The sequence below is a fragment of the Tachysurus vachellii genome, chromosome 17 (genome assembly GCF_030014155.1).
Source record: "Tachysurus vachellii isolate PV-2020 chromosome 17, HZAU_Pvac_v1, whole genome shotgun sequence".
In the NCBI taxonomy this organism is placed as follows: Eukaryota; Metazoa; Chordata; class Actinopteri; order Siluriformes; family Bagridae; genus Tachysurus; species Tachysurus vachellii.
In genome coordinates this window covers 5956003-5980122 of record NC_083476.1, presented here as the reverse complement: position 1 = coordinate 5980122, position 24120 = coordinate 5956003, and the positions used below count along the sequence as shown (strand labels likewise).

General features: G+C 32.2%; 4 protein-coding genes across 4 annotated transcripts; all 4 read right to left on the bottom strand.

Moving 5' to 3' along the window:
- Positions 1–1135: 1135 nt before the first annotated feature.
- On the bottom strand, positions 1136–3066 carry LOC132860016 (vitelline membrane outer layer protein 1-like). The gene is made up of 5 exons (XM_060891047.1): positions 2820–3066; positions 2428–2555; positions 1937–2050; positions 1530–1711; positions 1136–1383 (listed from the first exon to the last, which is right to left on the bottom strand). The coding sequence occupies exons 1-4, from the start codon at positions 3009–3011 to the stop codon at positions 1531–1533; spliced, it is 615 nt and encodes a 204-aa protein (XP_060747030.1). The 5' UTR covers positions 3012–3066; the 3' UTR covers positions 1136–1383; position 1530.
- A 3671-nt stretch (positions 3067–6737) lies between these two features.
- Positions 6738–8536, bottom strand: LOC132860370 (vitelline membrane outer layer protein 1 homolog). The gene is made up of 6 exons (XM_060891558.1): positions 8528–8536; positions 8167–8217; positions 7890–8023; positions 7380–7493; positions 6974–7155; positions 6738–6829 (listed from the first exon to the last, which is right to left on the bottom strand). Exons 1-5 carry the CDS (start codon positions 8534–8536, stop codon positions 6975–6977), a joined length of 489 nt encoding a protein of 162 aa, XP_060747541.1. The 3' UTR covers positions 6738–6829; position 6974.
- Positions 8537–10067: 1531 nt separating this feature from the next.
- Positions 10068–12034, bottom strand: LOC132860368 (vitelline membrane outer layer protein 1 homolog). Its single transcript, XM_060891556.1, has 6 exons — positions 12026–12034; positions 11665–11715; positions 11388–11521; positions 10875–10988; positions 10476–10657; positions 10068–10341 (listed from the first exon to the last, which is right to left on the bottom strand). The coding sequence occupies exons 1-5, from the start codon at positions 12032–12034 to the stop codon at positions 10477–10479; spliced, it is 489 nt and encodes a 162-aa protein (XP_060747539.1). The 3' UTR covers positions 10068–10341; position 10476.
- Positions 12035–13564: 1530 nt separating this feature from the next.
- Positions 13565–15389, bottom strand: LOC132859995 (vitelline membrane outer layer protein 1-like). The gene is made up of 5 exons (XM_060891009.1): positions 15143–15389; positions 14879–15006; positions 14377–14490; positions 13978–14159; positions 13565–13843 (listed from the first exon to the last, which is right to left on the bottom strand). The coding sequence occupies exons 1-4, from the start codon at positions 15332–15334 to the stop codon at positions 13979–13981; spliced, it is 615 nt and encodes a 204-aa protein (XP_060746992.1). The 5' UTR covers positions 15335–15389; the 3' UTR covers positions 13565–13843; position 13978.
- Between the last annotated feature and the right edge of the window lie 8731 nt (positions 15390–24120).

Below are 24120 nucleotides of genomic sequence, written 5' to 3'. Positions count from 1 at the left end.
GATCTTATCCTGGAACTCTCAAAATGATCTCACCAACAAAGTTTATATAAAAAATATATTATACTCAAACAGCATTGTTTATTATGTTTTTTTTTTGTATTTAACGATTTTAGTTTTATTTGAACATATTACTTAATCTAGGAACTAAAGTCAAAACAACAAAATGTTCATATTTATATCTTATCTTTCTTTTTTTTTTTTTACTGTGGCATTTGTTTACATTATCTTCTTGTGCCAATAGCTAATTGATGAAAGCATTGAAGAAAAAAAAAAAAGAATACGAAGAAACAGATATTGGATCCACGTTTAAAGTGACAAAACTCTAAGATGGAAGCCTAAAAAAATGCATGAAACAGTAAATAGCTTTTTTTATATTGATTCTTGTATTTAACTTTGTGTGAAAGACATAAAGCAACAAAATATTTTCTTTTCATCTTATCTTTTATCTTTACTGTGGTATTTGTACATGTTATCTTCTTGTGCCAGTAGCTAATTGACGAAAGCAATGAAAGAAAATAATTGTCAGGCCCCCGGATCCTGTGGAAAGTAGACAGACCCGTCGGCAGGATAGCTTCAAATGAATGGGGTTTAATACACAAGGGAAACAAACAGACATCCACACGCCACGGGGAACTAACGTAACTTAATCTAACTTAAATACACTAATGAATCCGCCCTGCCATCGGCAACGCGGCTCACATAAATACACACACACAGTCAATCACAGGATGGGAAACAGGTGAGGAGACAGGGAGGAGCAGACGAAGGCGTGGCAGACACGTGACAATAATAAAAACATTCGCACGTGTCCAAAGGTCCGCGCTGATCCCTGACAAGAATATGAAGAAACAGATATTGGATATTAAGATATTAAAGGTAGAAAATTGGTAGCTCTAAAGCTGTCAAAACTTTTGAAAATATGAAATTCAAAAAATTGACAAATTTGTTCATTACTGCATTTTGTAATTAAAGATTTAAATTAAATTAGTCCATTTTTTTATCTAGATTTTTAAATCATTACAAGAAAAGTATATTTTAAAAAATCTTACCACATATATTTGAAAATATTACTTAAGTTGTTAAGCTCTAGTTTAAGAGCAATAAATGTTTCAAATAAAGACTTCAAGAACTCACAGAAATTGAGCTGTTGTTTATTTTATTTCATTAAGTAATTCAAAACTGATTTTCAATTAAAGTACAGGCAAAGGATAACAATTAAGACAAAATCATCAGTGAGTACATTTCTGTAATTAGTGACAGATTGATGAGTTATTATTATACATATAATTCACTCAGATATATGATTTCATGAGAAATAAAGAGATTTAGATTATTTGTTAAATGTAGTTGTCTTCATTCATGTTATTGTGATGACAATTCTTGCTGTAAGACAGAAACAAATATCAAAATGTATTTTTTTAGTTGTTTAGTGTTTAAATCATCTTTAGTGTACACCATTTGCTTTTTTTCGCTTTCTGTATAAAAGTGCAATGTCGTTCCTTTTGTGATCCAGATTTGGTAAAACGTACCTTAGTAGCAGCAACTGAAGATGACATTATTAAGAGTGGTGTCATCCCATATGCCCTGAGGCGATTCCACTCTTGTTTGGATGCCACAAATCCCAGTTCCACCACAAAGCGAGCTCCAGGAACCCCAGGTACCCCAGCTCATACCACGGCCTTCCAACACAGAGCCCGTGGAGCATTTGAACCTGGAATTTTAAGTTAGAGAAACATTCCCTGTTATCTTTTCAAGTCAAATTGCTTCATCAAGCAAAGTTATGAAAACGTCCCAACTTTGATCATATCTTGTTAATAATTACTAAATTATAATTAAAAAAGTAATAATAATTTAAAAAGCGTTAATCTTATATTACACATCTTATTTTTAAATAATATTGGAAATGTGGTTTTTTTTTGTGTGAGTTACTAATTACCTTATGTTGTTAGCAGTAGTATCATCCAGCCATCCCTGAAAACCCTCTACTCGCAGCTGGAAAGCTTTCAGTACTCCACTGGGGCACCAAATAGGCGATGACCAATACCCCCAGCTATAAAAAACAATTAATAGTTAAAACCACTACTACTACAACTACTACTACAATAAATAATAACAATAATAATAATAATAATAATAATAATAATAATAATAATAGGAAGAAGAAGAGGAAGAAGCAGAAGAAGAATTTCTATTTTAATGATTGTTGTGTGAAAAACCTGCAAATTAAGAAATAAATAACACAGCTTACATTTTAACGATTTAAATCATATGACATGGTTTTCTATTTTGAACACATTGAATTATGCTCTATCTTATGTAGATCCTGTAGGTCTTGTATCTATGTATATAATACTCAGTACATATTTTATACCTTGTTTTTGTTTTCTGTTTTATTCGTTTTTTTTTTTTGTTGTTGTTTTTTTTTACCTTCCTACAGCAGATCTGATAGTTGTGTAGCTCCCAACAATACCGTTGGAGCCAATGGGTCTAGAGCAGTGAAGAGCAATTCCATTTAGGGCTGTGTCATCATACCAGATTCCCTGATATGACTCAACCTTAAAAACAAACAAGGAAAGAAATAAACAAAAAAGTATTTTGAAGATTAAAATCATATGTTGATTAAACTGTGCCTTTTACCCAAACTACACAACAAATAGTTATTGTTACAGTTTGTGGTCCACTGGAAAAATTCAGCTACTCTTTGCTTTAAATATACTGTATGGTTTAATACATTGTGACTCTGACTTCATCATTTATTTCACAATTATTTCTTACAAATATAGATCATTTTACTTATACCACAAAAAAGCTGTACTTACCTTGAGGCTAAAGCCTGTAGCATAGGTGCCTGTAGGACACCTCTCTGAAATTCCCCATGCTCCCCAGATCTGTCCGTTCAGCACAGAGATCGAACTGGGAAACGGCCCGATAATTCTGCTTTGTGTATCGTTGACACTTGCACACTCCCCGAAGGAAAGCATGAGCAGAGGCAAAACAAGAACGAGATACATTATTTTGGATACAGCTGAAACTAAAGTGAAACTGTTATCAGGTAATCAGAATGATTCTCCCTGCAAAAGTGCTCATGCTGACAGCAGATGCTTGATTTTATACTCTACCTAGCCAATCAGTGCAAAGAATGACATCAGCATAGACTGTGATTATCATATTTTTTCCCCACTCAAATATTTGGCATTAATCCAAGTTTGAAGACAGCCCACAAAAGGTTAATTGGTTTAAGTTGAATAGAATGCCAATAAAAAACTATAATTTAGGTGTGAAAGAGTGTCTGTATAAGTGTGTACATGGTGCCCTGTGAAGGACTGGCATCCAATAGTTTGTTTCACTATAAATAAATATGGATTTAAGTTTTGCAAAAATGTGTGTGTGTCATTCATTTTCTACTGTTTATCCAAACTACCTCGGGTCACGGGATGCCTGTGCCTATCTCAGGTGTCATCTGGCATCAAGGCAGGATACACCCTGGACGGAGTGCCAACCGATCGCAGGGCACACACACACTCTCTCATTCACTCACACAATACAGACAATTTTCCAGAGATGCCAATCAACCTACCATGCATGTCTTTGGACCCCCAAAGCACAGGGAGAACATGCAAACTCCACACTCACAAGGCGGAGGCGGGAATTGAACCCCCAACCCTGGACGTGTAAGGTGAACGTGCTAACCACTAAGCCACCGTGCCCCCCTTGTGTGTGTCATGATTCCAGTTAATTATGTTTATTAGTTACAGATGCAGCATGTGTTGGTTGCCAGCACACAGACTTAACTGTACTGTATTCTGTAAGCCTTAAAATCCTGATTACTGCTTGCTTACATAACACGACATGTATTTCAGTTCTGACCCCATACAACAATTTAGTGAATTATTTAGTTTGGAATGTACTGAAAATTAAAATATGTGAAAGTTTTGTCCTGATCTTATGAAAGAAACAGAGATGCACTCCATGATAAGCATTATTATTATTATTATTATTATTATTATTATTATTATTATTATTATTATTATTATTAAATAATTACATAAGTACACAATCATATTCAACATATTTTCATTCAATACGTGAGATGGATATATTATTATTTCTTTTTGACAATATTATTTAACAATCCTGTATATACTGTATTTAATATTTATATAATACAAGAAAGATTTACCAGAAAGGATAACAAACATGACAAACAGCTTTTTTTCCAGCTCAGGTTCTGTAACATTGTTATGATGTTTGAGATGAACAGATGAAATAAAAGTAAAAGTTAAGTTTCCTTGGTAAGAATTTCCTTGTTGTTCAGATAATAAACAGTGATGTATAAGATTTAGTTAGATTTTGCAGCTTTTTTGTTATATTGTACATTGTATGGTATTTTGTGGCAGGGATCCAATTCAATTTTCTGAAAACGAAATTACCAAATAAAAAAAAAAAAACTAAATAAAAACATTAAATATTCAATCCAAAGACGTGAAAGGTGTAAGTTTGAGTGTGTGTCTGTGTGTGTGTGTGTGTAATTTTGCCCTGTGATAGACTGGCAACATGTCCAGAGTTTACCCTACCTTGTGCCCCGAGTGTCATGGCATAAGTTCCAGGTACCCGAAGCAACGTAAAAAATAAACAACATATTAAAGTTTTTATTAGTAATTTTTTATTTTTACATTTCTGCTCCAGTGTTCTACGTTTCTCTCTTTAGAACAATTAAAGAATACATTGGATATAGAATGACTAGTCACTAGTACTGTATATAAGTAAAAACCAAGTATTTATTTAGAATTTAGGCCAGCTTACATGAAATCCCCCTGTAATGGAAAAATAATGTTCTTACAAAAAATATTTTTAATTAATATTTTGACTATGGACCAATGGAAAAGTTTCATTTCATTCATTTTGTTAATTTTCACTTGTAACATCCCTTAATACAACAAATTAATCTACTTTCCACCCATATTTTTATGCATACTGTGAAGATATGAAACGCTAACTGAAGATGCCAGTGCTGATATAACACACAGTGATGTTTCAAATGATGTAAATGATGTAATTTAGCACAGGTAAAAAAAAAAAATACCAGAATTAATTCATGTAGTTTAGGCTCCAAATTGCCTGAGAACAATAATCCTAGTTTATTTCCTTGTTACTATGGTTGTTAAATTCCTCACACATGAAACTAAAATTCCATTCACTTTTGGAATACATTCATAATTGCTGTCAGACATGTTTGATTAGAAAGCTGTAGACCTTTCCAGAATCTTCCACATGTCAGGTTTGGTAAACACCAAGGTTCAATTAAAGTGGTCCATTATTATTCATGATCTCATCCTGGAACTCTCAAAATGGTCTCACCAACCAAGATTATGTTAAATAAATTACTGAAACAGTAAATAGCATTTTTGTTTATTTCTTGTATTTAACTGTATGTGAAAGATATAAAGTACAAAACTATTTTATTTTAATTTGAACATCTTTATTAAAGAAAAAGGAAAGTCTAAATATTCATATTCTTATCTTCTTCTATTTTTTCTGTGGTGTTTGTACACATTTTCTTCTTGTGCTAATAGCTAATTGACAAAACCACTGAAAGAAAAGAATATGAAGAACAGATATTAGATCCACGTTTGAGGAGTTATTTTTTTAGTTTTTGTCTTCTCACACACAGGTTTGATGAAATGGCAGAAGAACATCATAAGAAACTGATGAGCAGAATTTATGGTAGCATCTGCATGTATCTGAAGATACAGTTGAGGTAAATTGAGAAGTTTACACCCCCCTGCTGAATCTGAAAAATGTTTATTCAAAAGAAATAAGAGGGATCTTAGCATTTTCAGGGTTTTTATTTATTTATTTATTTATTCATTCATTTATTTATTTATTTATTTATTTATTTATTTATTTATTTATTTATTTCTGCTCTGAATTATCTATTTCACATAACAGATGTCTACATAAAGTCCACAAGACAAAATAATAACTGAATTTACCCAAATGAACCAGTTCAAAAGTTTACTTACACTTGACTCCTAATACTAAGTGTTGTGACCTCAACTGCAGATAATGAGAGACCCAGTTAAACATAACTGAGAGATGTTGGACCATTGTGATAAACAGTGTTCTCCACTACCATCATCCAGGATCTCATCCTGGAACTCTCAAAATGGTCTCACCAACAAAGTTTATATAAAAAAATGTGGAAAATATATATATATATATATATATATATATATATATATATATATATATATATATATATATATATATATATATATTTATTATGTTATTTTTTGTATTTAACTATTTTAGTTTTATTTGAACATACAGTATTACTTAATCTAGGAACTAAAGTCAAAACAACAAAATCTTATCTTTCTATTTTTTTACTGTGGTATTTGTTTACATTATCTTCTTGTGCCAATAGCTATTTGATGAAAGCATTGAAAATTGAGAATACGAAGAAACAGATATTGGATCCACATTTAAAGTGACAAAACTCTAAGATGGAAGCCTAAAAAAAATGCATGAAACAGTAAATACAGTAGCTTTTTTTATATTGATTCTTGTATTTAAGTTTGTGTGAAAGATATAAAGCAACAAAATATTTTCTTTTCATTCAAAACTGATTTTCAATTAAAGTACAGGCAAAGGATAACAAATAAGATAAAATCATCAGTGAGTACATTTCAGTAATTAGTGACAGATTGATGAGTTATTATTATACATATAATTCACTCATATATATGATTTCATGACAAATAAAGAGATTTAGATTATTTGTTAAATGTAGTTGTCTTCATTCATGTTCTTGTCCTCTCAGTTCATGCTGTAAGACAGAAACAAATATCAAAATGTATTTTTTTAGTTGTTTAGTGTTTAAATCATCTTTAGTGTACACCATTTTCTTTTTCGCTTTCTGTATAAAAGTGCAATGTCGTTCCTTTTGTGATCCAGATTTGGTAAAACGTACCTTAGTAGCAGCAACTGAAGATGACATTATTAAGAGTGGTGTCATCCCATATGCCCTGAGGCGATTCCACTTTTGTTTGGATGCCGCAAATCCCAGTTCCACCACAAAGCGAGCTCCAGGAACCCCAGGTACCCCAGGTCATACCACGGCCTTCCAACACAGAGCCCGTGGAGCATTTGAACCTGGAATTTTAAGTTAGAGAAACATTCCCTGTTATCTTTTCAAGTCAAATTGCTTCATCAAGCAAAGTTATGAAAACGTCCCAACTTTGATCATATCTTGTTAATAATTACTAAATTATAATTAAAAAAGTAATAATAATTAAAAAAGTGTTAATCTTATATTACACATCTTATTTTTAAATAATATTGGAAATGTGTTTTTTTTTGTGTGAGTTACTAATTACCTTATGTTGTTAGCAGTAGTATCATCCAGCCATCCCTGAAAACCCTCTACTCGCAGCTGGAAAGCTTTCAGTACTCCACTGGGGCACCAAATAGGCGATGACCAATACCCCCAGCTGTAAAAAACAATTAATAGTTAAAACCACTACTACTACAACTACTACTACAATAAATAATAATAATAATAATAATAATAATAATAATAATAATAATAATAATAATAATAATAATAATAGGAAGAAGAAGAGGAAGAAGAAGAGGAAGAAGCAGAAGAAGAATTTCTATTATAATGATTGTTGTGTGAAAAACCTGCAAATTAAGAAATAAATAACACAGCTTACATTTTAACGATTTAAATCATATGACATGGTTTTCTATTTTGAACACATTGAATTATGCTCTATCTTATGTAGATCCTGTAGGTCTTGTATCTATGTATATAATATTCAGTACCTATTTTATACCTTGTTTTTGTTTTCTGTTTTTTTCGTGTTTTTTTTTTTTTTTTTTACCTTCCTACAGCAGATCTGATAGTTGTGAAGCCCCCAACAATACCGGTGGAGCCAATGGGTCTAGAGCAGTGAAGAGCAATTCCATTTAGGGCTGTGTCATCATACCAGATTCCCTGATATGACTGAACCTTAAACTAAATTACCAAAAAAAAAAAAACCTAAATATTTTACATAAAAAAATAAAATATTCATTCCAAAGACATGTATAGTAAGGTGTAAGTTTGAGTGTGTGTGTGATTTTGCCCTGTGATAGACTGGCAATATGTCCAGAGTTTACCATGCCTTGTGCCCCGAGTCTCCTGGCATAAGTTCCAGGTACTCCTAGCAACTTAAGAAATAAACAAAATTGTAAAGTTTTTTATTAGTAATTTTTTATGTTTACATTGCTGCTGCAGTGTTCTACGTTTCTCTCTTTAGAACAATTAAAGAATACATTGCATATAGGATGACTAGCCACTAGTATATAAGTAAAACCTATATAAGTATTTATAAATAAGTATTTATTTAGAATTTAGGCCAACTTAGGTGAAATACCCCCGTAATGGAAAAATAATGTCCTTAAGAAAAACATTTTTAATTAATATTTTGACTATGGACCAATGGAACAGTTTAATTTCATTCATTTTGTTAATTTTCACTTGTAACATCTCTTAATCCAACAAATTAGTTTACTTTCCACCCATATTTTTATGCATACTGTGACGATATGTAACGCTAAGTGAAGATGCCGGTGCTGATATAACACTTAGTGATGTTTCAAATGATGTAAATGATGTAATTTAGCACAGGTAAAAAAAAAATACCAGAATTAATTCATGTAGTTTAGGCTCCAAATTGCCTGAGAACAATAATCCTAGTTTATTTCCTTGTTACTATGGTTGTTAAATTCCTCACACATTGTGAGGAAACTGAAACTAAAATTCCATTCACTTTTGGAATACATTCATAATTGCTGTCAGACATGTTTGATTAGAAAGCTGTAAACCTTTCCAGAATCTTCCACATGTCAGGTTTGGTAAACACCAAGGTTCAATTAAAGTGGTCCATTATTATTCATGATCTCATCCTGGAACTCTCAAAATGGTCTCACTAACCAAGTTTATGTCAAATAAATTACTGAAACAGTAAATAGCATTTTTGTTTATTTCTTGTATTTAACTGTATGTGAAAGATATAAAGTACAAAACTATTTTATTTTAATTTGAACATCTTTATTAAAGAAAAAGGAAAGTCTAAATATTCATATTCTTATCTTCTTCTATTTTTTCTGTGGTGTTTGTACACATTTTCTTCTTGTGCTAATAGCTAATTGACAAAACCACTGAAAGAAAAGAATATGAAGAACAGATATTGGATCCACGTTTGATGAGTTATTTTTTTAGTTTTTGTCTCCTCACACACAGGTTTGATGAAATGGCAGAAGAACATCATAAGAAACTGATGAGCAGAATTTATGGTAGAACTGCATGTATCTGAAGATACAGTTGAGGTAAATTGAGAAGTTTACACCCCCCTGCTGAATCTGAAAAATGTTTATTCAAAAGAAATAAGAGGGATCTTAGCATTTTCAGGGTTTTTATTTATTTATTTATTTATTTATTTCTGCTCTGAATTATCTATTTCACATAACAGATGTCTACATAAAGTCCACAAGACAAAATAATAACTGAATTTACCCAAATGAACCAGTTCAAAAGTTTACTTACACTTGACTCCTAATACTAAGTGTTGTGACCTCAACTGCAGATAATGAGAGACCCAGTTAAACATAACTGAGAGATGTTGGACCATTGTGATAAACAGTGTTCTCCACTACCATCATCCAGGATCTCATCCTGGAACTCTCAAAATGGTCTCACCAACAAAGTTTATATAAAAAAATGTGATATATATATATATTTTTATTATGTTATTTTTTGTATTTAACTATTTTAGTTTTATTTGAACATACAGTATTACTTAATCTAGGAACTAAAGTCAAAACAACAAAATCTTATCTTTCTATTTTTTTACTGTGGTATTTGTTTACATTATCTTCTTGTGCCAATAGCTATTTGATGAAAGCATTGAAAATTGAGAATACGAAGAAACAGATATTGGATCCACATTTAAAGTGACAAAACTCTAAGATGGAAGCCTAAAAAAAATGCATGAAACAGTAAATACAGTAGCTTTTTTTATATTGATTCTTGTATTTAAGTTTGTGTGAAAGATATAAAGCAACAAAATATTTTCTTTTCATTCAAAACTGATTTTCAATTAAAGTACAGGCAAAGGATAACAAATAAGATAAAATCATCAGTGAGTACATTTCAGTAATTAGTGACAGATTGATGAGTTATTATTATACATATAATTCACTCATATATATGATTTCATGAGAAATAAAGAGATTTAGATTATTTGTTAAATGTAGTTGTCTTCATTCATGTTCTTGTCCTCTCAGTTCATGCTGTAAGACAGAAACAAATATCAAAATGTATTTTTTTAGTTTAAATCATCTTTAGTGTACACCATTTTCTTTTTCGCTTTCTGTATAAAAGTGCAATGTCGTTCCTTTTGTGATCCAGATTTGGTAAAACGTACCTTAGTAGCAGCAACTGAAGATGACATTATTAAGAGTGGTGTCATCTCCTGGGCCCTGAGGCGATTCCACTTTTGTTTGGATGCCGCAGATCCCAGTTCCACCACAAAGCGAGCTCCAGGAACCCCAGGTACCCCAGGTCATACCACGGCCTTCCAACACAGAGCCCGTGGAGCATTTGAACCTGGAATTTTAAGTTAGAGAAACATTCCCTGTTATCTTTTCAAGTCAAATTGCTTCATCAAGCAAAGCTATGAAAACGTCCCAACTTTGATCTTGTTAATAATTACTAAATTATAATTAAAAAAGTAATAATAATTAAAAAAGCGTTAATCTTATATTACACATCTTATTTTTAAATAATATTGGAAATGTGTTTTTTTGTGTGAGTTACTAATTACCTTATGTTGTTAGCAGTAGTATCATCCAGCCATCCCTGAAAACCCTCTACTCGCAGCTGGAAAGCTTTCAGTACTCCACTGGGGCACCAAATAGGCGATGACCAATACCCCCAGCTGTAAAAAACAATTAATAGTTAAAACCACTACTACTACAACTACTACTACAATAAATAATAATAATAATAATAATAATAATAATAATAATAATAATAATAATAATAATAATAATAATAATAGGAAGAAGAAGAGGAAGAAGAAGAGGAAGAAGCAGAAGAAGAATTTCTATTATAATGATTGTTGTGTGAAAAACCTGCAAATTAAGAAATAAATAACACAGCTTACATTTTAACGATTTAAATCATATGACATGGTTTTCTATTTTGAACACATTGAATTATGCTCTATCTTATGTAGATCCTGTAGGTCTTGTATCTATGTATATAATATTCAGTACATATTTTATACCTTGTTTTTGTTTTCTGTTTTTTTCGTGTTTTTTTTTTTTTTTTTTACCTTCCTACAGCAGATCTGATAGTTGTGAAGCCCCCAACAATACCGGTGGAGCCAATGGGTCTAGAGCAGTGAAGAGCAATTCCATTTAGGGCTGTGTCATCATACCAGATTCCCTGATATGACTGAACCTTAAACTAAATTACCAAAAAAAAAAAAAACTAAATATTTTACATAAAAAAATAAAATATTCATTCCAAAGACATGTATAGTAAGGTGTAAGTTTGAGTGTGTGTGTGATTTTGCCCTGTGATAGACTGGCAATATGTCCAGAGTTTACCATGCCTTGTGCCCCGAGTCTCCTGGCATAAGTTCCAGGTACTCCTAGCAACTTAAGAAATAAACAAAATTGTAAAGTTTTTTATTAGTAATTTTTTATGTTTACATTGCTGCTGCAGTGTTCTACGTTTCTCTCTTTAGAACAATTAAAGAATACATTGCATATAGGATGACTAGCCACTAGTATATAAGTAAAACCTATATAAGTATTTATAAATAAGTATTTATTTAGAATTTAGGCCAACTTAGGTGAAATACCCCCGTGATGGAAAAATAATGTCCTTAAGAAAAACATTTTTAATTAATATTTTGACTATGGACCAATGGAACAGTTTAATTTCATTCATTTTGTTAATTTTCACTTGTAACATCTCTTAATCCAACAAATTAGTTTACTTTCCACCCATATTTTTATGCATACTGTGACGATATGTAACGCTAAGTGAAGATGCCGGTGCTGATATAACACTTAGTGATGTTTCAAATGATGTAAATGATGTAATTTAGCACAGGTAAAAAAAAAATACCAGAATTAATTCATGTAGTTTAGGCTCCAAATTGCCTGAGAACAATAATCCTAGTTTATTTCCTTGTTACTATGGTTGTTAAATTCCTCACACATTGTGAGGAAACTGAAACTAAAATTCCATTCACTTTTGGAATACATTCATAATTGCTGTCAGACATGTTTGATTAGAAAGCTGTAAACCTTTCCAGAATCTTCCACATGTCAGGTTTGGTAAACACCAAGGTTCAATTAAAGTGGTCCATTATTATTCATGATCTCATCCTGGAACTCTCAAAATGGTCTCACTAACCAAGTTTATGTCAAATAAATTACTGAAACAGTAAATAGCATTTTTGTTTATTTCTTGTATTTAACTGTATGTGAAAGATATAAAGTACAAAACTATTTTATTTTAATTTGAACATCTTTATTAAAGAAAAAGGAAAGTCTAAATATTCATATTCTTATCTTCTTCTATTTTTTCTGTGGTGTTTGTACACATTTTCTTCTTGTGCTAATAGCTAATTGACAAAACCACTGAAAGAAAAGAATATGAAGAACAGATATTGGATCCACGTTTGATGAGTTATTTTTTTAGTTTTTGTCTCCTCACACACAGGTTTGATGAAATGGCAGAAGAACATCATAAGAAACTGATGAGCAGAATTTATGGTAGAACTGCATGTATCTGAAGATACAGTTGAGGTAAATTGAGAAGTTTACACCCCCCTGCTGAATCTGAAAAATGTTTATTCAAAAGAAATAAGAGGGATCTTAGCATTTTCAGGGTTTTTATTTATTTATTTATTTATTTATTTATTTCTGCTCTGAATTATCTATTTCACATAACAGATGTCTACATAAAGTCCACAAGACAAAATAATAACTGAATTTACCCAAATGAACCAGTTCAAAAGTTTACTTACACTTGACTCCTAATACTAAGTGTTGTGACCTCAACTGCAGATAATGAGAGACCCAGTTAAACATAACTGAGAGATGTTGGACCATTGTGATAAACAGTGTTCTCCACTACCATCATCCAGGATCTCATCCTGGAACTCTCAAAATGGTCTCACCAACAAAGTTTATATAAAAAAATGTGATATATATATATATTTTTATTATGTTATTTTTTGTATTTAACTATTTTAGTTTTATTTGAACATACAGTATTACTTAATCTAGGAACTAAAGTCAAAACAACAAAATCTTATCTTTCTATTTTTTTACTGTGGTATTTGTTTACATTATCTTCTTGTGCCAATAGCTATTTGATGAAAGCATTGAAAATTGAGAATACGAAGAAACAGATATTGGATCCACATTTAAAGTGACAAAACTCTAAGATGGAAGCCTAAAAAAAATGCATGAAACAGTAAATACAGTAGCTTTTTTTATATTGATTCTTGTATTTAAGTTTGTGTGAAAGATATAAAGCAACAAAATATTTTCTTTTCATTCAAAACTGATTTTCAATTAAAGTACAGGCAAAGGATAACAAATAAGATAAAATCATCAGTGAGTACATTTCAGTAATTAGTGACAGCTTGATGAGTTATTATTATACATATAATTCACTCATATATATGATTTCATGAGAAATAAAGAGATTTAGATTATTTGTTAAATGTAGTTGTCTTCATTCATGTTCTTGTCCTCTCAGTTCATGCTGTAAGACAGAAACAAATATCAAAATGTATTTTTTTAGTTTAAATCATCTTTAGTGTACACCATTTTCTTTTTCGCTTTCTGTATAAAAGTGCAATGTCGTTCCTTTTGTGATCCAGATTTGGTAAAACGTACCTTAGTAGCAGCAACTGAAGATGACATTATTAAGAGTGGTGTCATCTCCTGGGCCCTGAGGCGATTCCACTTTTGTTTGGATGCCGCAGATCCCAGTTCCACCACAAAGCGAGCTCCAGGAACCCCAGGTACCCCAGGTCATACCACGGCCTTCCAACACAGAGCCCGTGGAGCATTTGAACCTGGAATTTTAAGTTAGAGAAACATTCCCTGTTATCTTTTCAAGTCAAATTGCTTCATCAAGCAAAGCTATGAAAACGTCCCAACTTTGATCTTGTTAATAATTACTAAATTATAATTAAAAAAGTAATAATAATTAAAAAAGCGTTAATCTTATATTACACATCTTATTTTTAAATAATATTGGAAATGTGTTTTTTTGTGTGAGTTACTAATTACCTTATGTTGTTAGCAGTAGTATCATCCAGCCATCCCTGAAAACCCTCTACTCGCAGCTGGAAAGCTTTCAGTACTCCACTGGGGCACCAAATAGGCGATGACCAATACCCCCAGCTGTAAAAAACAATTAATAGTTAAAACCACTACTACTACAACTACTACTACAATAAATAATAATAATAATAATAATAATAATAATAATAATAATAATAATAATAATAATAGGAAGAAGAAGAGGAAGAAGAAGAGGAAGAAGCAGAAGAAGAATTTCTATTATAATGATTGTTGTGTGAAAAACCTGCAAATTAAGAAATAAATAACACAGCTTACATTTTAACGATTTAAATCATATGACATGGTTTTCTATTTTGAACACATTGAATTATGCTCTATCTTATGTAGATCCTGTAGGTCTTGTATCTATGTATATAATATTCAGTACCTATTTTATACCTTGTTTTTGTTTTCTGTTTTTTTCGTGTTTTTTTTTTTTTTTTTTTACCTTCCTACAGCAGATCTGATAGTTGTGAAGCCCCCAACAATACCGGTGGAGCCAATGGGTCTAGAGCAGTGAAGAGCAATTCCATTTAGGGCTGTGTCATCATACCAGATTCCCTGATATGACTGAACCTTAAAAACAAACAAGGAAAGAAATAAACAAAAAAGTATTTTGAAAATTAAAATCAAATGACTTCATCATTTATTTCACAATTATTTCTTACAAATATAGATCATTTTACTTATACCACAAAAAAGCTGTACTTACCTTGAGGCTAAAGCCTGTAGCATAGGTGCCTGTAGGACACCTCTCTGAAATTCCCCATGTTCCCCAGATCTGTCCGTTCATCACAGAGATCAAACTGGGAAACGGCCCGATAATTTTGCTTTGTGTATCATTGACACTTGCACACTCCCCGAAGGAAAGCATGAGCAGAGGCAAAACAAGCACAAGATACATTCTTTTGGATACAGCTGAAACTAAAGTGAAACTGTTATCAGGCAATCAGAATGATTCTCCCTGCAAAAGTGTTCATACTGACAGCAGATGCTTGATTTTATACTCTACCTAGCCAATCAGTGCAAAGTATGACATCAATATAGACTGTAATTATCATATTTTTTTCCCCACTCAAATATTTGGCATTAATCCAAGTTGAAGACAGCCCACAAAAGTTAAAATGGTTTAAGTTGAATAGTAAGGAAAAATTATGTCCATGGTTTCCATGGCTTTAATTAGATTATGTCAATAAAAACAATAAGTAACCAATTGGCTTTAGGTGTGAAAGAGTGTCTGTATAAGTGTGTACATGGTGCCCTGTGAAGGCCTGGCATCCAATAGTTTCTTTCACTACAAATAAATAGATATGCATTTAAATTTTGCAAAAATGTGTGTGTGTGTGTGTGTGTGTGTTATGATTCCAGTTAATTATGTTTATTAGTTACAGATGCAGCATGTGTTGGTTGCCAGCACACAGACTTAATTGTAATGTATTCTGTAAACCTTAAAATCTTGATTACTGCTTGAATTTAGTGAATTATTTAGTCGGAATGTATTTTGTAAAAACTGAAAATTAAAATATGAGATGTAGATTTGAGATGTAATACACACAAGCACGCAAATACATAACAATGTCACTGATTCTTGAATGATGTGAATTTATGTTTGTCTTGATCTTATGAAAGAAACAGAGATGCATTCCATGATAAGCATTATTATTATTATTATTATTATTATTATTATTATTATTATTATTATTAAAGTGCATAATATATGCACTTTAAGAGATTTAAGGAAATAAATCGTAAAAATGTTTACATAATAATTAGAATAAAACAGCAATATATTTTTTGTTGATGTCAGTTTGTTTATGTTTTTAGTTAAAGCCATAGAAAGGCGAGAGGGAAAATATAATTTTGTTTCACTGGGGAATTATTATGTTGGCTTTGTAGAAGCCAACATTCTGTTTTCCTATTTCAGCTTAGACAAAGATTTATATAATTTAATGCGGCCTAGGGCTTTCGAGCCACATGCACCAAATTCGGATATGTTGTAGACCCTGGTCTGAAGTTTGTTGCTATTACTTTTCTAAGCGATCCGAGTACCGGTACTTCTGGTACCGGGTGTCAAAATGGCCTTTTTTCCCCATAGACTCCCATTATAAACTTTGGAGGTTTATAACTCGGCACGCTTTTGAGCTATCTACACCAAACTCGTCCAGCTCCTTTAGGGTGATACTCTGAACAAACTTTTAAGTTGGTGTACCGACTGGCCTTCCGGTTGTGCCGCAGCCTCGCCCTCAATATATGCAAAATCAAAAAACTTAAAGTATTTAATATTTATATAATACAAGAAAGATTTGCCAGAAAGGATAACAAACATGACAAACATCTTTTGTTTCCAGCTCAGGTTCTGTAACATTGTTAAGATGTTTGAGATGAACAAACTAAATAAAAGTAAAACTGAAGTTTCCTTGGTAAGAATTTCCTTGTTCTTCAGATCAATAAATAAACAGTGATGTATAAGATTTAGTTAGTTAGATTTTACAGTTTTTTTTGTTATATTGTACATTGTATGGTAATTTGTGGCCAAATTCAATTTTCTGAAAACTAAATTACCAAAAAAAAAAAAAACCTAAATATTTTACATAAAAAAATAAAATATTCATTCCAAAGACATGTATAGTAAGGTGTAAGTTTGAGTGTGTGTGTGATTTTGCCCTGTGATAGACTGGCAATATGTCCAGAGTTTACCATGCCTTGTGCCCCGAGTCTCCTGGCATAAGTTCCAGGTACTCCTAGCAACTTAAGAAATAAACAAAATTGTAAAGTTTTTTATTAGTAATTTTTTATGTTTACATTGCTGCTGCAGTGTTCTACGTTTCTCTCTTTAGAACAATTAAAGAATACATTGCATATAGGATGACTAGCCACTAGTATATAAGTAAAACCTATATAAGTATTTATAAATAAGTATTTATTTAGAATTTAGGCCAACTTAGGTGAAATACCCCCGTAATGGAAAAATAATGTCCTTAAGAAAAACATTTTTAATTAATATTTTGACTATGGACCAATGGAACAGTTTAATTTCATTCATTTTGTTAATTTTCACTTGTAACATCTCTTAATCCAACAAATTAGTTTACTTTCCACCCATATTTTTATGCATACTGTGACGATATGTAACGCTAAGTGAAGATGCCGGTGCTGATATAACACTTAGTGATGTTTCAAATGATGTAAATGATGTAATTTAGCACAGGTAAAAAAAAAACAGAATTAATTCAAATAGTTTAGGCTCCAAATTGCGTGAGAACAATAATCCTAGTTTATTTCCTTGTTACTATGGTTGTTAAATAAAATGTGGCGGAGAGCTGACACTCCCTTATTTGGTACCCTGGTCTGAAGTTTGTTGCTATTACTTTTCTAAGCGATCCGAGTACCGGTACTTCCGGTACCGGGTCTCAAAATGGCCTTTTTTCCCCATAGACTCCCATTATAAACTTTGGAGGTTTATAACTCGGCACGCTTTTGAACTATCTACACCAAACTCGTCCAGCTCCTTTAGGGTGATACTCTGAACAAACTTTTAAGTTGGTGTACCGACTGGCCTTCCGGTTGTGCCGCAGCCTCGCCCTCAATATATGCAAAATCAAAAAACTTTTTACAACATGGACATGTGACATATCAAAACACTCACAATAATGAGGGGAACTTCCTCAAGTGCATTCTGATGACGTCACGTGATGTTACGTGAAAATTAAAAATTAGCACAACATGAACATGTGACATATCAAAAGGGGAACTTCCTCAGGAGTATTTGGATGACGTTACATGCTCGTCTCCACTTGCCTCCAAATGTTTTGGCACCCTATCTTTCTGTCCACTTGCCTCCAAAAGTAACACTGACCCTTATGTGCACTCGCCTGCAAAAAGCACTGGCCTTTGCGAATACTTACCTCGTCAAAGCCAACATCAAAGTTTGTCGCGACGAACTTTACAAATCTAGTTTAATTGTTGCTATCGCTTCCGGGGGGGCACACGAGGTAGAAGAGACGCACGAGGTACGCGGTAGTAATGTCCATACAATTTGCACTTGTAAGAAGTGTTAAGTTATATTGCTGTTTTTTGTTTAAAGAAGAAGCTGTTAACCCTCAAGTTTATTCCTCTTGAGTTAGAGAGCCCAATGAGGTATGTGTTTGTTGTTAATTGCTTTATTTATAATCAGCCAATTTAAGTGTATTTTCTTACTTGTTGAATGTGCACTTTATTTAAGTTATGTATGTCCTTCCATAGTTCTGACGGTATTTGGGCATTTTCGCATCTTTGGAATTTCGACACTATCGGCATTATTGGCATTATTGGAGCATAAGGCTACAAGACATGTTGAAGACTTGTCCAAAATAAATGTCTGTTAAAAACCAAGAACGACCTGAGCCTTTTATTCAACTCGAGGGGAGTAACAATTATTATTATTATTATTAAATAATTACATAAGTACACAATCATATACAACATATTTTCATTCAATATGTGAGATGGTTATATTATTTCTTTTCAACAGTTTTTAACTATCCTGTATATATTGTATTTAATATTTATATAATACAAGAAAGATTTGCCAGAAAGGATAACAAACATGACAAACAACTTTTGTTTCCAGCTCAGGCTCTGTAACATTGTTAAGATGTTTGAGATGAACAAACTAAATAAAAGTAAAACTGAAGTTTCCTTGGTAAGAATTTCCTTGTTCTTCAGATCAATAAATAAACAGTGATGTATAAGATTTAGTTAGTTAGATTTTACAGTTTTTTTGTTATATTGTACATTGTATGGTATTTTGTGGCCAAATCCAATTAAATTTTCTGAAAACTAAATTACCAAAAAAAAAAAAAAACTAAATATTTTACATAAAAAAATAAAATATTCAATCCAAAGACATGTATAGTAAGGTGTAAGTTTGAGTGTGTGTGTGATTTTGCCCTGTGATAGATTGGCAATATGTCCAGAGTTTACCATGCCTTGTGCCCCGAGTCTCCTGGCATAAGTTCCAGGTACTCCTAGCAACTTAAGAAATAAACAAAATTGTAAAGTTTTTTATTAGTAATTTTTTATGTTTACATTGCTGCTGCAGTGTTCTACGTTTCTCTCTTTAGAACAATTAAAGAATACATTGCATATAGGATGACTAGCCACTAGTATATAAGTAAAACCTATATAAGTATTTATAAATAAGTATTTATTTAGAATTTAGGCCAACTTAGGTGAAATACCCCCGTAATGGAAAAATAATGTCCTTAAGAAAAACATTTTTAATTAATATTTTGACTATGGACCAATGGAACAGTTTAATTTCATTCATTTTGTTAATTTTCACTTGTAACATCTCTTAATCCAACAAATTAGTTTACTTTCCACCCATATTTTTATGCATACTGTGACGATATGTAACGCTAAGTGAAGATGCCGGTGCTGATATAACACTTAGTGATGTTTCAAATGATGTAAATGATGTAATTTAGCACAGGTAAAAAAAAAACAGAATTAATTCAAATAGTTTAGGCTCCAAATTGCGTGAGAACAATAATCCTAGTTTATTTCCTTGTTACTATGGTTGTTAAATAAAATGTGGCGGAGAGCTGACACTCCCTTATTTGGTACCCTGGTCTGAAGTTTGTTGCTATTACTTTTCTAAGCGATCCGAGTACCGGTACTTCCGGTACCGGGTCTCAAAATGGCCTTTTTTCCCCATAGACTCCCATTATAAACTTTGGAGGTTTATAACTCGGCACGCTTTTGAACTATCTACACCAAACTCGTCCAGCTCCTTTAGGGTGATACTCTGAACGAACTTTTAAGTTGGTGTACCGACTGGCCTTCCGGTTGTGCCGCAGCCCCGCCCCCAATATATGCAAAATCAAAAAACTTTTTACAACATGGACATGTGACATATCAAAACACTCACAATAATGAGGGGAACTTCCTCAAGTGCATTCTGATGACGTCACGTGATGTTACGTGAAAATTAAAAATTAGCACAACATGAACATGTGACATATCAAAAGGGGAACTTCCTCAGGAGTATTTGGATGACGTTACATGCTCGTCTCCACTTGCCTCCAAATGTTTTGGCACCCTATCTTTCTGTCCACTTGCCTCCAAAAGTAACACTGACCCTTATGTGCACTCGCCTCCAAAAAGCACTGGCCTTTGCGAATACTTACCTCGTCAAAGCCAACATCAAAGTTTGTCGCGACGAACTTTACAAATCTAGTTTAATTGTTGCTATCGCTTCCGGGGGGGCACACGAGGTAGAAGAGACGCACGAGGTACGCGGTAGTAATGTCCATACAATTTGCACTTGTAAGAAGTGTTAAGTTATATTGCTGTTTTTTGTTTAAAGAAGAAGCTGTTAACCCTCAAGTTTATTCCTCTTGAGTTAGAGAGCCCAATGAGGTATGTGTTTGTTGTTAATTGCTTTATTTATAATCAGCCAATTTAAGTGTATTTTCTTACTTGTTGAATGTGCACTTTATTTAAGTTATGTATGTCCTTCCATAGTTCTGACGGTATTTGGGCATTTTCGCATCTTTGGAATTTCGACACTATCGGCATTATTGGCATTATTGGAGCATAAGGCTACAAGACATGTTGAAGACTTGTCCAAAATAAATGTCTGTTAAAAACCAAGAACGACCTGAGCCTTTTATTCAACTCGAGGGGAGTAACAATTATTATTATTATTATTAAATAATTACAAAAGTACACAATCATATACAACATATTTTCATTCAATATGTGAGATGGATATATTATTTCTTTTCAACAGTTTTTAACTATCCTGTATATATTGTATTTAATATTTATATAATACAAGAAAGATTTGCCAGAAAGGATAACAAACATGACAAACATCTTTTGTTTCCAGCTCAGGCTCTGTAACATTGTTAAGATGTTTGAGATGAACAAACTAAATAAAAGTAAAACTGAAGTTTCCTTGGTAAGAATTTCCTTGTTCTTCAGATCAATAAATAAACAGTGATGTATAAGATTTAGTTAGTTAGATTTTACAGTTTTTTGTTATATTGTACATTGTATGGTAATTTGTGGCCAAATTCAATTCAATTTTCTGAAAACTAAATTACCAAAAAAAAAAAAAACCTAAATATTTTACATAAAAAAATAAAATATTCAATCCAAAGACATGTATAGTAAGGTGTAAGTTTGAGTGTGTGTGTGATTTTGCCCTGTGATAGACTGGCAATATGTCCAGAGTTTACCATGCCTTGTGCCCCGAGTCTCCTGGCATAAGTTCCAGGTACTCCTAGCAACTTAAGAAATAAACAAAATTGTAAAGTTTTTTATTAGTAATTTTTTATGTTTACATTGCTGCTGCAGTGTTCTACGTTTCTCTCTTTAGAACAATTAAAGAATACATTGCATATAGGATGACTAGCCACTAGTATATAAGTAAAACCTATATAAGTATTTATAAATAAGTATTTATTTAGAATTTAGGCCAACTTAGGTGAAATACCCCCATAATGGAAAAATAATGTCCTTAAGAAAAACATTTTTAATTAATATTTTGACTATGGACCAATGGAACAGTTTAATTTCATTCATTTTGTTAATTTTCACTTGTAACATCTCTTAATCCAACAAATTAGTTTACTTTCCACCCATATTTTTATGCATACTGTGACGATATGTAACGCTAAGTGAAGATGCCGGTGCTGATATAACACTTAGTGATGTTTCAAATGATGTAAATGATGTAATTTAGCACAGGTAAAAAAAATACCAGAATTAATTCAAGTAGTTTAGGCTCCAAATTGCGTGAGAACAATAATCCTAGTTTAATTCCTTGTTACTATGGTTGTTAAATAAAATGTGGTGGAGAGCTGACACTCCCTTATTTGACACAGTGGATTCCAGAAAGAGATAATAAAAAAAAACAAGTTAAAGGGAAACATGTTTTTCATGCTTTTGGTAGTAAGATTGTACCTGCCCATGATCTTAGCTAATGAACTATTTCCTTATAAATAGTAGATAAACAAACTTGTTGGCATTTTAAAGCACCACATTTCTAACAGCATTATGAGGAAACTGAAACTAAAATTCCATTCATTTTTGGAATACATTCATAATTGCTGTCATTGCTATTATCTGGAAGATAATAATGTCTAATTAGTTAGTGTGATATATATATTTAAGTAGCCTAGTAGTTGTATCAACATCTGCAAGCGATCAATACCTGGCTGTTAAATTAAATAAATTCAGTACAATTCAAAAACTTTTTGACAATATTTATTGTCACGTAACATAGAACTGAACATATGTATGATTGTGGATATGTATAACGTCCTCTCATTAAATAAATAAAAGTAGGGCTACATTTCAAAATAAGATAAAAATAAATAAAATGTGAAAATTGTGTATTTTTTAGATGTGTATCATCTAAATACCAACTAAGAAAAACAATATTTTGGAATAATTGAACCTACACAATATTAGGCAGGTAGTTTTAATGTTCTGCCTGAGAAGTGAAGATTAATTCCCAGAAAAGCTCTGAGCAACAAACACAAACTTGTTTGCATAAGGAACTGTATTCTTTCCGCAATCTTTGACACATTGAGAACCACATGTCTGACAACATTTTTGAGAAAGTGAGTAATGGAGAAATTAGATTTTGTTTAACTTCCCAATTCTGCAAACAAACCTGCACTTCCATAATTGAAACAAAACCGTATGCTCATACCTATAAGCATATAAGCATACAGTATATACCTCTAACCTTATGCCTAACCATAACCCTCTTATCTAATGAATTATTTACCATTATATAAACAAATTAGTTTGCATTTTAAAGCAACACATTTTTGTCAGCATTGCTAATTGACGAAAGCATTGAAAAAACAAAAAAAATACGAAGAAACAGATCCACGTTTGATGAGTTATTTTTTTAGTTTTTGTCTCCTCACACACTGTACATTTGCAGAACGTACACAATATTAGCAGGTGGTTTAATGTTATGACTGATCAGTGTATGTCAATTCCCAGAAATGCCCTGAGCAAACTTGTTTGCATAATGAGCTGTAGTTCTTTCCGCAATCTTTGACACATTGTTTGGAAATTTGAAGAATTTCTGCGGTCATTTAAAGAATTTCTGACAGCATTTTGGTAAACTGAAACTCAAAGTCCATTCCTTCAAATGTTATCAAACTTGGACAATTGTATTCTATGACTGCAAGAAGGTCTTAGCAACAGAAACCTGCATAAGATTTTTTTAACCTTAAAATGACCTAGAAGTTGATTAACCATGTCCTGTATATTGGTCAGGCTCTGCTGTTTTCTCTACCGACCTAAACATTGTAGCAGAAAATTAAAAAAATGAATGGAAAGTTTTAACATGAAACATTACATGCATGATCGAGATGCAGTGATTAGTGGTAACCGAAAACTAAATTTTTCCAGTGAACATGAATGAAGCATGTTGTGTTTGTCGATGTCAGAAAACGGGGGTAAATAAGAAAACTACAATCACGTGGAAAACAATAGGGAGACAAGGCAACGAACACTATACTGGCACCCTTGAGTCCTGGCATTCATGTGGGTGTTACTTTGACACCTAGCACAAATCTAAACCTTGTTGCAGGGAAATTAAAAGTCAAAGTCTATTCCTAGAAATGTAGTCAGACTTATTTGTTTAGAGAGCTGTAGTGTGGTTTAGGAAACAGCAAG

Bases quoted from the DNA above. Each gene is read 5' to 3' on its own strand.
- LOC132860016 (XM_060891047.1), bottom strand. From the start codon at position 3,011: ATGTATCTCGTTCTTGTTTTGCCTCTGCTCATGCTTTCCTTCGGGGAG. The intron at 2,556-2,819 runs GTAAGTACAGCT...TTTGTTTTTAAG, and splicing joins CTACAGGCTTTAGCCTCAAG to GTTGAGTCATATCAGGGAAT. The intron at 2,051-2,427 runs GTAAAAAAAAAC...TGTTTTTTATAG, and splicing joins ATCAGATCTGCTGTAGGAAG to CTGGGGGTATTGGTCATCGC.
- LOC132860368 (XM_060891556.1), bottom strand. The intron at 10,989-11,387 runs GTAAAAAAAAAA...TGTTTTTTACAG, and splicing joins ATCAGATCTGCTGTAGGAAG to CTGGGGGTATTGGTCATCGC. The intron at 10,658-10,874 runs GTAATTAGTAAC...TTAAAATTCCAG, and splicing joins ACTACTGCTAACAACATAAG to GTTCAAATGCTCCACGGGCT.
- LOC132860370 (XM_060891558.1), bottom strand. The intron at 7,494-7,889 runs GTAAAAAAAAAA...TGTTTTTTACAG, and splicing joins ATCAGATCTGCTGTAGGAAG to CTGGGGGTATTGGTCATCGC. The intron at 7,156-7,379 runs GTAATTAGTAAC...TTAAAATTCCAG, and splicing joins ACTACTGCTAACAACATAAG to GTTCAAATGCTCCACGGGCT.
- LOC132859995 (XM_060891009.1), bottom strand. From the start codon at position 15,334: ATGTATCTTGTGCTTGTTTTGCCTCTGCTCATGCTTTCCTTCGGGGAG. The intron at 14,491-14,878 runs GTAAAAAAAAAA...TGTTTTTTACAG, and splicing joins ATCAGATCTGCTGTAGGAAG to CTGGGGGTATTGGTCATCGC. The intron at 14,160-14,376 runs GTAATTAGTAAC...TTAAAATTCCAG, and splicing joins ACTACTGCTAACAACATAAG to GTTCAAATGCTCCACGGGCT.